The sequence below is a fragment of the Arachis ipaensis genome, chromosome B2 (genome assembly GCF_059453495.1).
Source record: "Arachis ipaensis isolate K30076 ecotype BB chromosome B2, ASM5945349v1, whole genome shotgun sequence".
NCBI classification, from domain to species: domain Eukaryota; kingdom Viridiplantae; phylum Streptophyta; class Magnoliopsida; order Fabales; family Fabaceae; genus Arachis; species Arachis ipaensis.
In genome coordinates, this window is record NC_142437.1 from 60823102 (window position 1) to 60839526 (window position 16425).

Here is a 16425-nt window from a genome sequence, read left to right on the forward strand (position 1 = left end):
GACATTTTACTATCCTCTTTGTTTTAGTCATTCCTTTGTTTTTAATGCTTTCATTTATTTTGCTCCTTAACTATTTTTGTTAAAAACCTCACCAAGAAATCCTTATCCATGACAGATTCTTTGCTTGGTGATTGTATTTAACATATAACAGTTTCATTTAGTCTTAGTTCAAATAAAATTGACACGTGATTACATTTTAAGTTTGGTGTTGCTATGCAACAAAATTTGCTTCCAATCTTTACTGGATACTTGTATCAATTCCAAGTGAAAGTGTCACACTAAGTTTGGTGTGCCACTCATTCTTTATGCAATGTATCATGCATACCTTCTTATTTTTGCAATTACAATGTCTCTGTCTCTTGTGCCTTGATTGTTATCTTTAATTTTGCTTTCTTAAAACATATGTACTGCTAACATTTCATTGTGTAAGACATTCATGATCCATCTTAGTCCCATAGCCATTGTTCTAATTGTTGCTTGAGGATGAATAAGAGGAAAATGACAACAATAGAGAAGATGAATTATAAGGTTGTAGAGTTCCTTTTCCTCTCATTTGTTTCCAGCACTTTAAATTGCATGATTGTCTTTATCTTCTCTATATGCATGTGTGGTATGAATAAGCATAGCCTGAATTTTGATTTGCAACATGTTGTTATGACATTATGACTACCAACTTGAGTTTTGTAAAGTTCAAAGCAGTAAAGTATCATGATCATAAACAAACAAGGAATTAAAAAAGAACTTAGCATGTGCAAACAAGTATTGGAAGGCTAGTATGGTTAATTGTTGCTCAATTGTATAGGATTTTATTTAATTGAAGTTTCCATCTAGGATATTTTGTGAAATCTTTTGAAATCATGAAAACCTTGAAGAAGCAATTGCAAATTAAGGCAAGAAAAAAAAGGGGAAAGAATGAGAAAGCTGAAGGCTCTGAGTACCAATGACAATTCATTTGTTAAGTACTTGTGGTGTTTATGTATCAGGCAAAAAGCTTGAAAACAAAAACACTTAGAAGTCAAGGCTAGGCTCAAGTGCAAAAGCACTCCCTCAAGGCTCAAGGTTCTGAGCTTCAATGATTAGAGAGTCAAGAAAAGAAACAAATAAGCTTAATGAAGTCCTCTAATTCAATGCTTCTGGTGTTTATGTATCAAGTCGTAATACTTGAAAACAAAGCATTTAGAATCGTAGCTTTGTTATCAACTCATGGGGTAAAACACCCAAAAGGAGAAGCAAATAAGAAAATCAAAAGCTTGTTTCAAGGAAGAAACATAAGGAAAATATTTCATAAAATGAGCTATATAGAGGCATCAATCATTTACATTTCTTTTGTGATTGTAGCATGCATAGAAAACTAGCCTACCATAAACATTAACTTGCTATTCTTCTCACCTTGGTTTGTCAAAATGTACCGCATGATTCTTTTCTTGCTTGGGGACAAGCAAGGTTTAAGTTTGGTGTTGTGATGACATGTCATCATGTCATGTTTTTTCTATGCACTTTCATACAAGAAATTGATGATTAGTGCTTAAATATTGAATGCTTTTGTGCTTAAATGGTATATTTCTTTGATCTTTTGATTTTATAAATTTTATAGGAAATAAGTGGAAAAAGAAGCAAAATAGCACAAAATCAGCTCAAAAGAAGAAAAAAAAATTTTGGGGCACGCTTTGAAGATCGAGCACGCTTTGGAACCTTAGGCCACGCTTTTGAAAGCGTAGCCCATGACCATGAAGCCTTGGCATTAATAACAAAAGCATGCATGCATTTAATTATTAATGCCATCATGATGCATTATTAACGCATTAGGCATGGAGAATGAATGCTATATTAAAGCAATTAGCATTATTAGTTAATGAATGCATGCATGAAACCTTTAATCATTAATGCCAAGTGAGAATGAATTGAATGAATACGGCATTATTAATTAAACCAACAAAGGCATGCATGGAACATTTGAGTATTAAAGCCAATGAATAAAAGAAACAAAGGCTAACACTCATTAAAGGGAGTGCTATGTTTAATTTTGTTCACTTTTTCGGGCTTTTCTTTAAGCCCTGTGACAGCATGACCATGCCTCCTTCAAAGGGCCATAACTTGAGCTATAGATGTCCAATTGATGTGATTCTAGTTGCGTTGGAAAGCTGACATTCAGAGATTTCTAACAATATATAGAAATCTATATTTGGCATGAAATTGAAGCACAAGTGATAGAAATCTTTAAGGCCTAAAAATCAACCAAAAGGAAGGCATAACAAAGCACTAGGCCAGTGCTCAAAGTTTCAAATGGAGCGTGACAAACCCCATTTGTAGGGTTTATCTTGTATTGATTTTTGGGGATTTTATCACCTTTTACCCATATTTATTCAAGAAATAGCATGGTTTTGTATATTCTCCTTTAAGTGTGCTTGAATGTGAAAACATGCTTTTTAGGACTCAAAATAGCTAAATTTAATTCACCTTGATTCTATTAGATGCCTTGATATGTTTGTTAAGTGATTTAAGGTTTAGGAGGCAAAGATTGGATCAAGGGAATGAAGAAAGAAAGCATGAAAAGTTGGAGAACTCATGAAGAAATGAAAGAACCGGAAAGCTGTCAAGCCGACCTCTTTGCACTTAAATGACCATAACTTGAGCTACAAAGGTCCAATTGATGCGGTTCTAGTTGGGTTGGAAAGCTAACATCCGGGGCTTCGAAACGATATAAGATTTGCCATAGTTGCATCGCACATAGGGGCGCGCACGCACATGGTACGCGGACGCGCCGATGGTGGCACATGACCCACTTAATGCAAACGTGGCCAGCGATTTTAGAAGCCTTGTGGGCCCAATCCAACTCATTTCTGATGCTATTTAAGCCAAGGATTGAAGGGGAATCAACATACTTTTACATACTTTTCATACTTTACTTTTACTTTTAATCATTAGTCATAGTTTAGTTTTAGAAGTAGTTAGAGTTAGAGAGAGAAGCTCTCCCTTCTCTCTAGAATTAGGATTAGGAATTAGGGTCAGATTAGGATCTCATAGTTCTAGGTTTAATTCAAGTCTCCTTCTACTTCTACCTTCAATTGATGATTGCTACACTTTGGTTCTTCTCTCTATCCCTATTCTCTTGTTGTAATTTCTCTTATTTTGTTTCTAGGTTTTGTAATCATGATACTCTTATTCTCTTTATTTTCTTTCAATAATGCAATTTGAGGTAATTCATGATAATTGTGATTTCCTTGATTGTTGTTGTTAATTCTTTACATTCAATTGTAGTTAGAATTCATTCTTGTTGTGATTGACTATACTTTTCTTTTGTGCCTTCCAAGTGTTTGATTAAATGCTTGGAAGAATTTTAGACTAGAATTTTATGTTCTTGGCTTGAGAAGGTAACTTAGGATTTCTTGAGTCACTAGTGTCCAATTGATTGATAGTTGATAGCCATTAACTCTAGCCTTCATTAATCCAATTAGTGGAAAGCTAGGACTTATGGACTAGGATTGATATAACTCACTTGACTTTCCTTTGTTAATCGATTTAAGGATGACTAAGTGGGATTAATCCTTGCAACTACCATACTTGTGGCTAGTGATAATGATGAAGACCCTTGACAACCAAACCTTGCCAAGACTATTTTGTGAATAAAGTTTTCCTACCATTTACTATTCACATTCCTCATCCAAAACCCCAAAATAAACAAGACCATAACCAATAACAAGAACACTACCCTGCAAGTCCTTTGAGAGACGACCCGAGGTTTAAATACTTCGGTTTATAGATTTTAGGGGTTTGTACTTGTGACAAACAAATTTTTGCATGAAAGGATTATTGTTGGTTTAGAGACTATACTTCAACGAGAATTCATTTGTGAAATTCTAAACCCTCAAAAATCCAATCATCAAAATGGCGCCGTTGCCGGGGACTTGCAATGGTGTTATGTTATTGGTTATTGTACATATGTGAATAGTGTAAATAGTTTGTCTTTTGCTTATTTACTAGATTTTTGTTAGTTTTATTTTGTTTTTCCATAATGAATTCTTACTTTGGCTATGAGTTTGGCTCTAATTGTGTTGTAGGGAATGTGAACTTCAATGCTAACATGTACCAAGGATGGAACACTCCAAGATGGGAGGAGCCTCAAGAAATTGATCACTCCTATTGGCATCAACCTCCGGACACTTATAGGTATAATTCTCATCCTAATGCATGTCAATTCAATGGCTATGGTGACTCTTTTTTTGACAATCAACCACCACCATATGCCTATGAATCTTATCCTCAACATGATGCTCAACCATACTCACAAGCCCCTTTCTACCAAGTACCTTTATGTGACCCTTATCCATCATATAACCAATCACCCATACCACATCCTTGTGATCATTATGAGCAAGAACCTTTAGAACCACCACAACCCTATCAAGATTACTACCATGAACCACCTCAACCCTCCCCATCTCCATACCCTTACCAAGAAGAACCACCTTCCTACCATGGACCCTCTCTCCACCCACCCCAAGTCCCAATAGACGATCCTCTCACTTTGTTACTTCAAAGACATGAAGCCATGAAGCGGGATACACTTGAATTTGTGACCAATTTGACCAAGGTGGTGCACACTTTAGCCCACCAATGCTTGAATACTCAAGGTACCTCCGTGACCACATGTGAGAAGTCAAAAGAAGAGCAAAGCATGAAAGAGAAATTGGAAAATTCGGTGGAGAAGGAGGAGTCAAATTTTGTATTAGAGTAACTAGAGGAAGCTATAATCATTGAAGAAAAGGAAGAAGTGGTTGAAGATTTAGGAGATGTTGAAAGTCCAAGGGAATGTAGCCTCATGGAGCACTCTTCCAAGGAGCTCGATATTGAAGTTGAAGAAGGTGCGCAACCTCTAAGGCATACCGTCGTTGGAGACTTGGAAGAGGTTTATCAAGAGATGGATTCAATCATGGATGAATTTCTCTCTACAATAGAATCCTCTCCCATTGGACATGGAGTTGAAATTATAAAAGAGTGTGCACAACCTCCCATACCCTTGGTGAGCAATGAGAAAGAGAGCTACCAAGAGAAAAACGTTGACATGGTGTATATCGAAATTGAAGAATATGAAGAGGTTGACCAAGAAATGGATCTATTCATCAATGAATTTCTATCCAAAATTAAACCACCTCCCATTAGGCAAGAAATCAAAGTTCTTGAAGACAACACCAAGCTATGTGATAAAAGGGGAAAGGTTGAAATCAAGGAAGCTCACAAAGAGGTGGAAATACATAAAGAAGAGCACAAGGAAGTAGACCTTGCATTATCTAAGTGTGGGGAGGTCTCCCTTCCCGAGTCACCATCCAACACAACATTCAAGTGGGTAAAATTCTTATCCATAAGCTTTACTTTCTCGCTTGAATATGGTTTGATTGAAACAGATTGACAACTTAGAGCTCTTTGTGGAATTAAAAGCAAGAATGAGTTGTGTAGTGGTTGCGAGTTGGGAATTAGGCTCATTAAGGTCAAAGCTTCAAGGTATAGGAACGATGATTGGAAGAATACCACTTTGCATGGGTCTCGACGGAAGGCTAGGTGTGCTAAAGAGAATTCTATATGTCAACCACCCGGAAAGAAAAAGTATGAAGATCAAATTGAAGAGGGGTGCGAAGATAAGATATGGGACCCCGGCTCGCTAGGTGAAGACCAACTATGGGGACTCATATCTTGGGTAGAACTTTGCCCAAGCTTGACGAAAATGGTTGGAAATTCTGTCAACCAATTGAGAAGCAAGGATCCTTGGAGATTCAAGGATGAGTACAAACATAAGCCACCATGACAATAAGCTCCTCAAAATGTCCAACTTAAGGACTTAAACTAAAAGTGCTAGGTGGGAGACACCCCACCATGGTAAACTCTTTCCATTCTCTTTTGGTTTTGTATAATAAGTGATTTGAGTTGCCATTGTAGGTAGATTTTCATTTCATATTGATTTGTTTGTAAAGATTGGTTGTTAGTATGTTGTATTCATTAGTAGTAGATGAATAAATCCTAAAATCAAATTGCATTTTTGTGAATTGTTTGATATTTGATTGAATAAAGAAGAGTTTTGGACAATATAGGGAGCTCTTGGGCATTTTTTTCTGCTTTTTGGGCAAAAAAAAAAAAAAAAAAAGGGCATCGGCGCGCTAGCACGTTGTGCGCGCGCGCGCGGATTGCACTTCTGCAACCTCTAGTACAAAAACCAGAGAGTTGTGCGCGCTTTGTGCTAACATTGTGCTGGGAGCACAACCTCATCCACGCGTAAGCGTGCTGTGCGCGCGCGCGCGGATTGTCCCTGCTGCATCCACGCGTAAGCGCGCTGTGCGCGCGCGCGCGGATTTGCACCCTGCTTTTCTCCTCCCTCCTTTCTCCTTCTTTCCTCTTCTCTTCTTCTTTCTTTCTCATTTTTTTTTCTTCTTCCTCTCTTGAAAGATTTTTTTTTCTTTTCTCTTTTAATGTAAATAAAAAAAAATTAATAATAAAAAAAAATATATAATAATAAATAAATAAATAAAATACTCAAAAATAAAAATTAAAAATAAAAAAAAAAATTTTTTTCTCTTCTTCCATTTCCTTTTGTCTATTACATTTGCATATTTTTATTCTTTGCATTTTAATTCTATTTGTTCTCATTTTATTTTTTAAATTTCTCATTTTAATAATGGTGTTGAATTCTCTCACTCAATTGTTGAGAATTTCTTGCATTTGTTTTGGTGCTTCATGACTTGTTACATTAATTGTAATATTTGTCAACACACAAGATTAGTGCTTTAGTCCTTCCTAATTCATTAACCTTTGTTTTTTTTCTTGTACCGCTTCATCATTGAGTTAGGATAGAATCAAATGCTTTCATGCGTATCACTAATCTTGTTTGTGTCAATTCTTATTTGATCTTGATGCTCAATATACTCGCCATGCTTTAACTTTACTCTTGCATCAAGTATCAGTTGATATGCCTTTTGCTTATATTGATTTCTCACTCACATGTTGTAGCTACCATGTAGTAGAGAATCATACTCTTATTTGGCATTAGCCCCCGCCTATGTTCTATTTACTTTGATATCTTTTTTGTAGGCTTAATTTTCTTTCTTTTCTTCTCCTTTTAGGCTGGCCACCAAGAAAGGAGGAAACGGAAAAGCTTTTAAATGGGGCAACGAACAAGTCATCCGCACAACCTTTCAAAGGGCTCATCAATTGTAGCAACCCATCCACCTTGCTCTTCTTTGCATGCACCGAGGACGGTGCAATCTTCAAGTGTGGGGAGGTCGTCTGACCGATCTCCATGGGTAAAAAAAAAAAAAAACATTTCCTTTTCAACACCAAATTTTTTATTTTCTTTAATTAGATTAGCTATTGCATTGCATGATAGCTTGCATGTTAGTTAGAATTTGTACATATTTTTACCACTTCTTTGTTATTAGGACTACTTGGTTAGGGTGATGATTTTCTTTCCAAGAAACCGTTTTAGGGTAACCTACCAATTTGAAAATTTTTGTTGAACTTGCTTGAAAGAATTTATTTTGGAACATGGTTTGGAGCTAAGAACACAAGCTTGTGAGATTTGAGCCTAATGGTGTGGTTACATCTTATAACCACTTATTTTCCTTCGTGCGTGTAATTGTTCCCTTTCTATGATTGTAATCTTTGATTTGTTTGAATCTATATGTCCCATTATTCCTTGTATTCATGCATTTATATGATTGAGGCCATCATTTCATTAGCTCACTTATCCAAATAGCCTTACCTTTTACTCTCCTTTGTTAGCCGATTTTGAGCCTACGCTTAACCCACTTGTTCTTATTTTAGCACATTACAAGCCTTAAAGCGGAAAACAATGAATGTCCTTTATTTGGATCTTTGATTGGCTTAGGCTAGTGAGTGTGAGTGTCATCCAAGAGTGGGAAAACTTTGGGACATTGGTTGGGATAAAAGGGTGTTTGTGTTTTGTATTTTTATATTGGAGAATTGGTACATACTCATGTATTGATTAAATGTATAGACCTTATGCATTGATGTTCTTGTGTATAGTTTGAAAGAAAAAGAAAAAAAATGAAAAGAAAAAGAAATAAAAGTGAAAAAGAAAAAAAGAAAAGAAAAAAATGTATATAGAAAAAGAAAGAAAAAAAAAGAAGAGCAATAAAGGGGACAAAATGTCCCAAAGTGAAGCTCAATAAGAATCAATGCATAAGTGTTGTGAAATGAAAAGAAAATGCATGAGTATGTGAAAAAGTGAGGAATGGGTAGTTAGATTAGTACTTAATTGTATAGGTCATTATATAGGTTAGGTGGGAAAGTTTAAGTTAATCAAAGATTCAAATCCTAAGTCCACTAGCCATATATGATCCTACCTTGACCCTAGCCCCATTACAACCTAAAGAAAAGACCTCATGATACATGTATGCATGCATTGAATAATTGTTGATTGTTAGAAGAAAAACAAATCTTGGAAAGCATGATTAGGGGAGAATTGAGAGAATCAACCCCAAACACCGAGCGACTAGAGTGCAAACACTTCCGGTGAGGGTTCGATGCTCAATTCCTTGATTCTCGGCTTTCATGAGCGTTCTTCTCGCAAGTCTACTTGAACTTCATTTTGATATTCGAATTGGTAGGATTCATGAATCGTTATATGATTTTGACCCTATTTGTGCATGTATGACTTGGAGGATTGATTTATTTTTAACCAAGTAGGTAAAACCATTTTGCATTTAGTTGCATCCATTTAGATAATTGCATATAGTTTAGGTTGCATATAGTTTATTTACATTGAATAAATGTTGATACCCTTTGTTTCTCTCTTGGCTTAAGCATGAGGACATGCTTGGTTTAAGTGTGGGGAGGTTGACAAACCCCATTTGTAGGGTTTATCTTGTATTGATTTTTGGGGATTTTATCACCTTTTACCCATATTTATTCAAGAAATAGCATGGTTTTGTATATTCTCCTTTAAGTGTGCTTGAATGTGAAAACATGCTTTTTAGGACTCAAAATAGCTAAATTTAATTCACCTTGATTCTATTAGATGCCTTGATATGTTTGTTAAGTGATTTAAGGTTTAGGAGGCAAAGATTGGATCAAGGGAATGAAGAAAGAAAGCATGAAAAGTTGGAGAACTCATGAAGAAATGAAAGAACCGGAAAGCTGTCAAGCCAACCTCTTTGCACTTAAATGACCATAACTTGAGCTACAGAGGTCCAATTGATGCGGTTCTAGTTGGGTTGGAAAGCTAACATCCGGGGCTTCGAAACGATATAAGATTTGCCATAGTTGCATCGCGCATAGGGGCGCGCACGCGCACGGTACGCGGACGCGCCGATGGTGGCACATGACCCACTTAATGCAAACGTGGCCAGCGATTTTAGAAGCCTTGTGGGCCCAATCCAACTCATTTCTGATGCTATTTAAGCCAAGGATTGAAGGGGAATCAACATACTTTTACATACTTTTCATACTTTACTTTTACTTTTAATCATTAGTCATAGTTTAGTTTTAGAAGTAGTTAAAGTTAGAGAGAGAAGCTCTCCCTTCTCTCTAGAATTAGGATTAGGAATTAGGGTCAGATTAGGATCTCATAGTTCTAGGTTTAATTCAAGTCTCCTTCTACTTCTACCTTCAATTGATGATTGCTACACTTTGGTTCTTCTCTCTATCCCTATTCTCTTGTTGTAATTTCTCTTATTTTGTTTCTAGGTTTTGTAATCATGATACTCTTATTCTCTTTATTTTCTTTCAATAATGCAATTTGAGGTAATTCATGATAATTGTGATTTCCTTGATTGTTGTTGTTAATTCTTTACATTCAATTGTAGTTAGAATTCATTCTTGTTGTGATTGACTATACTTTTCTTTTGTGCCTTCCAAGTGTTTGATTAAATGCTTGGAAGAATTTTAGACTAGAATTTTATGTTCTTGGCTTGAGAAGGTAACTTAGGATTTCTTGAGTCACTAGTGTCCAATTGATTGATAGTTGATAGCCATTAACTCTAGCCTTCATTAATCCAATTAGTGGAAAGCTAGGACTTATGGACTAGGATTGATATAACTCACTTGACTTTCCTTTGTTAATCGATTTAAGGATGACTAAGTGGGATTAATCCTTGCAACTACCATACTTGTGGCTAGTGATAATGATGAAGACCCTTGACAACCAAACCTTGCCAAGACCATTTTGTGAATAAAGTTTTCCTACCATTTACTATTCACATTCCTCATCCAAAACCCCAAAATAAACAAGTCCATAACCAATAACAAGAACACTACCCTGCAAGTCCTTTGAGAGACGACCTGAGGTTTAAATACTTCGGTTTATAGATTTTAGGGGTTTGTACTTGTGACAAACAAATTTTTGCATGAAAGGATTATTGTTGGTTTAGAGACTATACTTCAACGAGAATTCATTTGTGAAATTCTAAACCGTCAAAAATCCAATCATCAGAGCGCCCAAGAAAGCAAACCAAGGCCAAGCAACAAAAGGAGCACTCCAAAGATGCAACATAGCGCTCGAAGAGGGGAACCAAGAAAGGCTGGGCGCATCAAGACAAGGAGGAGTAGCGCTCAAAAACTCAAGCGTAGCGCTCCCTTTTGCTCACTTTTTCGTGCCTCTCAATCTTGGCCAAGGAAAGCAAAGCTGGCCCAGGGAAGCAAAGGAATGTAGCGCTCAAAGAGTGAGTGGAACACTCACTTAGTGAACGCTATAGGCAAGGACCAATTGCATCCAAGGCTCACCAACAAAGAGTGAACGCTAAGTTCACAAAACCAAACGGAGCGCTCCCCTGGGAGCTAATCTATGCCTCCAACACAACTTGAACCAAAGCCACTCCTGACCCATGCCATCAAGTGCCATATTGGATCCAATTCTTCACAGACCCAAGTCACCAAATGCATCCGGATCCACTCTCATTAAAATCCAAAGCAAGCAAAGCCCAATTGACATCACTCAAAGGCACAAGGATCAATTAGATTAGGAATTTCATTTAATTATAATTTGTTTTCAATTTCAATTTCATTTTCATTTTTTGTAAAGCCTATATAAAGGCATCAATTTTATTTCATTAGAAGGCTAGCTCTGCTAGAGAGCAATAGGAGTAGGATAGAATAGAAAGCTTTCTTTGATACACTTTTATTTTTTTGCAATTGTCAGATTTCAAGCATTGAATTCAGTTTATGCAAATCTCAGTTTCTACAGTCCTCTGCTCAACTTTCCTTCTCTACAATTTAACTTTTCTATTTACATTGCTCCTAATTTAGTTTATGCAATTTACACCTTCCTGCAAATTCTATTCTTCTGCACTTTCACATTTTCGTTTCCCTTGAAGCTTGATTTACTTTTTTGCACATTTACATTCTGTAACTTTACATTTGAGCTTGCCACAATCTGAATTTACTTTTCATGCCTCGGATCTGTTGCTTTCTTTAAATTTCCAGCACCTAGCCTCCTTTACATTTTGCTGTAATTTACTTTTCTTGCTCTTTAAGCTTTTGTCCAATCTACATTCTGCTGATTTACATTTACTGTAATTTACATTCCTTGTTCTTTAAGTTTCAGTCAATTTACTTTCTGCACTTTATAACTCCTACAATTTCCTCTCTGTTGCTTTAATTTCATCCAATTCACCAATGTTAGCTTGACTAGACTAATGACTCACTAAAGTTGCTTGATCCATCAATTCCTGTGGGATCAACCTCACTCTAAGTGAGTTTTACTACTTGATGCGACCCGGTACACTTGCTGGTGAGTTTTGTGTGGAATCTGTTTTCCACCCATCAATACTTATCTCTTGATATATCTTATTTGTTTCTTGTGCCACAAGCTGGTAGCTTCGTTAGTACGTTTTGTGCTTTTAAAATCCTGTTTATAAGCTATATTATTCATCGGGCTTCTAGATTATATTATTTTTTCTATATATGATACGTATGAGCTTTAGAACTGTCGTAATCTCTGGTTAACCTTTGCTTTACAACGCGAGGTATGGCTTAGGCTAATTAGGGTGTTACATTTAGTGGTTTCAGAGTGGTTCGTCCTCGTGAGCCTGAGGGATGGACCGATTTTGCTAAATTGCATACTCTGTGTGTCTTTTTTTTATGCTATTAGGTTATCTGTTTGATATTGCATAGCATGCTTGTTTGTGAGTGCCTGTTTGGGATAATTGAAGCACTAGCCTTTTGATATTGAGACTGATCACCTTGATATCGATTGTTTGGTGTAGACAAGAACCCTACATGGCTACTCGCGGGCGAGGTCGAACACGTACGCGAGAAAGTAGGAATGAGCAACCAGCTAACAATCACGCCGAATTCATGGTGGCAATGGCGAATCTCGCTAATACCATGGAAGCAAATGCTGTTGCAACTCTGCAAGCTATGCAGAGATTGGGCCAACCGGCCGGGAACGGAAATGGCAACGGGAATGGCAAAGGAAATGCCAATGATAATACTGAGGGTAACGGCGATAACACAGGAGGAATTTTGATGACATTGGCGGCGTTTCTCAAGGTTCATCCGCCAACTTTCCGAGGATCCACAAATCCTACTGAAGCGGAACACTGGTTCCAGGCTATAGAGCGTGCTTTATAGGTGCAACATGTTCCTCTTAATCAATATGTAGAGTTCGCCGCTTATCAGCTAGCGGGAGAGGTCCAGCCCTGGTGGCAAGCTGAGTGTCGTTTGCTACAGCTTCAAAATGCCGACATTCCATGGGAGGTGTTCCAAACGGCTTTCTATAAGAAATACTTCCCTGAGTCTACAAGGGAAGCAAAAGAGATGGAGCTAATGCAGATGAAGCAAGGTTCCATGTCTGTGGCTGAGTACACCAACAAGTTCGAAGAACTTTGTAGGTTTTCTCGGGTGTGTCAGGGTGACCCGGAGACTTATGAGAGCTGGAGATGCGTTAAGTACCAGAGGGATTTGAAGGACAACATTATGACTGCTGTGGCTTCTATGGAGATCCGTGTCTTCTCTGACTTGGTGAATAAGGCTAGAGTAGTGGAGGAGTATGCCAAGACCGTGGCGGCATCTAAGAACACTCATGGAGGGAGCTCTAGTCGGGGGCGTGGCAAGTATTTCCATCCTAGAGGACCAAGCTTCAAAAGAGTAGGATATGCGCCTCAAGGCCAAGGGGGCTTCAGAAAGAACAATCAGAATCAGTTTCAGTATGCTAGGGAAAGAGGAAATCAGAGTAAGGATTCTCTGGATTTAGCTTGTAATCGTTCTGGACGTTTTCATCCTTATGACTCATGCAAGATTGGTTTAGGTGGTTGCTTCAAGTGTGGGTTGACTGGCCACATTGCGAAGGATTTGCCCTCGTTGGAGAAATCAGAATGCGGGCCAAAGTCAGCATCAAGGTTGAGTCTTTGCTGTGAATGCCAAGGATGCTTCCAAGGCGGATCCGTTGATGAGAGGTATATGTCTAATTGGTGATAAATCCTTAGTTGCATTATATGATACTAGAGCTTCGCATTCGTTCATTTCATTTGCTAAAGTTGAGGAATTAGGCTTGAAAGCGTTAGAGTTACCTTTTTATCTGCATGTACATACTCTGCATCAAACAGTTATGAGTAGGTCAGGTTGTAGACAAGTAGGTTTCAAGCTTGAGGGTAGAGATTTTGTGCACGATTTGACCTGTTTACTAATGGTGGGACTTGAAGTGATTTTGGGGTTTGATTGGTTGTCGAAGAACCGGGTTCTGTTGGATTGCTTTGAACGAACAATTCGGTTTATGCCAGAAGGAGAGAATGGGGCAGTGGTAGTTACGGGGTATTACCTGAACTCGGTAATGGTGCATTGTAGTGGGGAGGAGTATCAAGGTTATATTTTTTTGGCTGCAAATACGTTGGGTGATGCCCAGAACTTAGATCAGATACTTGTGGTTAAAAATTTTCTAGAAGTGTTCCCAGAAGATATCCCGGAGTTCCCACCTCAAAGGAAAATTGAATTTGCGATCAAATTGGTGCCGGGAGCTGGACCAGTGTCGATTGCGCCATATAGAATGGCTCCGATAGAGCTGGCAGAGTTAAAGACTAAGTTGGAAGAGATTCTAAATAAGAGGTTTATTCGACCGAGTGTATCATCATGGGGAGCGCCAGTTTTATTGGTAAAGAAGAAGAATGGAGGAATGCGTTTGTGTGTGGATTACCGACAGTTAAATAAAGTAACAGTGAAGAACAAGTACCCACTGCCAAGAGTAGATGACTTGATGGATCAATTGCAAGGAGCTGGAGTGTTTTCCAAGATTGATTTAAGATCCGGTTACCACCAAATCAGAGTGAAAGAGGATGATATCCCTAAGACGGCGTTTAGGACACGCTATGGACACTACGAGTTTGCGGTAATGTCCTTTGTGTAACATCCCGCATTTTTGAAAATCTAAATATAAATAAATTGTGATTTTATCTTGTTAAGTTTAAATTTTGTAATTTTAGAAATTATTTTATTAGAAATAATTAAGTAGATTCGGAGATAAATTCATTTTGAACCAATTAATATTCTTAGGTAATTTTATTATTTTGGAATATTTTGTATAATTTTAGTAATTGAAAATAAGAAAGAATTGTACAATTTAATTTAAGTAACTTTTATTCTTAAAAGGTTACGATTTATTTTATTAATTTGATATCTTATTTTATAAATCAATTAAGAGTAATTAAATTAGTTTTATTAAGATTTGGAGTTAAATTAATTAATATTTTTGTGTAATTTTTATAATTGGTTATTTTATATAATCAAATTTAAGAAATTTCTATTATGAATAGATATGATTTATTCTATTAATTTGAGCCCTTAAAGATTAATTTATTAGAAATGATTAAATTGATTTTGATAAATACTTTAATTTTAAGTCAATTAGTATTTACTCACAATTTTGATTATAACTAGTTATTTTATATATAAATTGAAATTAAAGTTATGATAGAAAAATAATAAAAGGTCATATAATTTAATATAGGTAATTGATATTTCGAGTTTAACTGTATTTTATAGAATGTGATTAGTATGCTTATTTTATAATTTAAATTAAAAATAATTGTTTGAGCTCATTGATATGCTGATAAATAAAATCTTTTGCGTTTTGAAAGTAATTTTTTATGAAGTAATTTTTATGGTATTATATTTGAATCTTAAATTGTTACTCTATCTCAAATATTTTGTAAAGGTTGTTATATTACTCATATACATTATACCTTAACCTTAAATTCCTAATTAAAAACCTAATTTTACCCTAAATTCACAAAACACACGCACAAACAGAATGGGAAAGAAAGGAAACAGGGGAGCTCGAGGGGGAAAACAGAAAGGGAAAAGAAAGGAAGGGGAAAGAGGGAAGATGTGGGAAAACGGAGAACATGAAGGGAGACAGAGGACGAGGGAGAAGAAGAGAGGGGGAGGAACAACGCTATGGAGCTTGGCGCCGCTGCCGAGCTGCTGTCGCAGAGAAGAAAGGGAGAGGCGAACGTGACCCACGGAGGAGAGGAAGGAGCTGCCGTCGAGCCACGCCCCGTTGCCTTGTTCGTGTATCGCCGTTGCCGTTCGCTGAGGGTGAGACGCGAAGAGAAGATGCTGACCTGCACCATCGTGCCTCGCTATCTTCGTCGAGCCTTCATCATTGTCGCTCCCTATTCCCGTTGCCATCAGGGTTTGCTGCCGCTACCATTGAGAGTGACGCATCAGAGGAGGAGTCGTTCCTCTTCCGCCGCCGTCGCCGGAGACCTTGGTTGCTGCTGTTCATATGGGTGAGTTCGTTGTTCCCTAGTTACCGGAGTCACTGTCTATGAATCTTTTGTTTCTTTAGAATGACCTTGTCCCCATCTTTAATGTTCCTGAGTACACTATAGTTGTTGGAATCGTTACAGCTGGAATTTGTCACCGGGGGAGAGAAGCGGCTGCACCATCCTCTTCGTTTTGACATTAAACCTCTATTCCTAACCCTGTAACGCTCTTGTTCTTGTTCTATTTGGTATTTTGTTTCTCTATTATGTTCTTATTTTAATTATGATAGCCAATATCTCTGTTTTAGTATTATGGTGTTATGCTGAAATTGCCGAAATTGCCGTTGCTGCGAGCGTAACTAGAATTGATGCTGCTGCCGCCGTCCCGGTTGCATTGAAATCGCCGCTGCAGTTGCCAGTTTAGACTAAGCAGGGATTGTTGCGTTAAACTATGCGATCGCGACATCGAGGTAGGGGGTTTAAAATGATTTTAATTTAGGAATGCCTACAAGGTTTATTGAATAACTGCAAATAGATTTAATATCTGTGAGTAATTGATTGACTATGTGAATATTGAATTGTGGCTGAAATTGTAATTGGAATTGTTGAGATTGTTATTTGGAATTGTTGATTAGTGATATTGATTGATTATATGGATTGGGATTTGTTTGATGACTAATTATTGAGAATTTCTGAATTTTAATGGGTTATGTTGGATTTG

At 37.2% G+C, this 16425-nt stretch overlaps 1 protein-coding gene and 1 pseudogene across 1 annotated transcript; both read left to right on the plus strand.

Annotated features, from left to right (window-relative positions):
• Nucleotides 1-12222: 12222 nt before the first annotated feature.
• Nucleotides 12223-14344, plus strand: LOC107627238 (uncharacterized; annotated as a pseudogene).
• A 988-nt stretch (nucleotides 14345-15332) lies between these two features.
• On the plus strand, nucleotides 15333-16128 carry LOC148574067 (uncharacterized). Its single transcript, XM_088503487.1, has 3 exons — nucleotides 15333-15728; nucleotides 15849-15925; nucleotides 16068-16128. Exons 1-3 carry the CDS (start codon nucleotides 15342-15344, stop codon nucleotides 16126-16128), a joined length of 525 nt encoding a protein of 174 aa, XP_088359613.1. The 5' UTR covers nucleotides 15333-15341.
• Nucleotides 16129-16425: the final 297 nt, after the last annotated feature.

Excerpts from the sequence above, each read along its gene's own strand:
- LOC148574067 (XM_088503487.1), top strand. The coding sequence starts at position 15,342 with ATGAAGGGAGACAGAGGACGAGGGAGAAGAAGAGAGGGGGAGGAACAA. Across the intron at positions 15,729-15,848 it reads GGTTGCTGCTGTTCATATGG|CTGGAATTTGTCACCGGGGG; the intron begins GTGAGTTCGTTG and ends GAATCGTTACAG. Across the intron at positions 15,926-16,067 it reads AAACCTCTATTCCTAACCCT|AATTGATGCTGCTGCCGCCG; the intron begins GTAACGCTCTTG and ends GAGCGTAACTAG.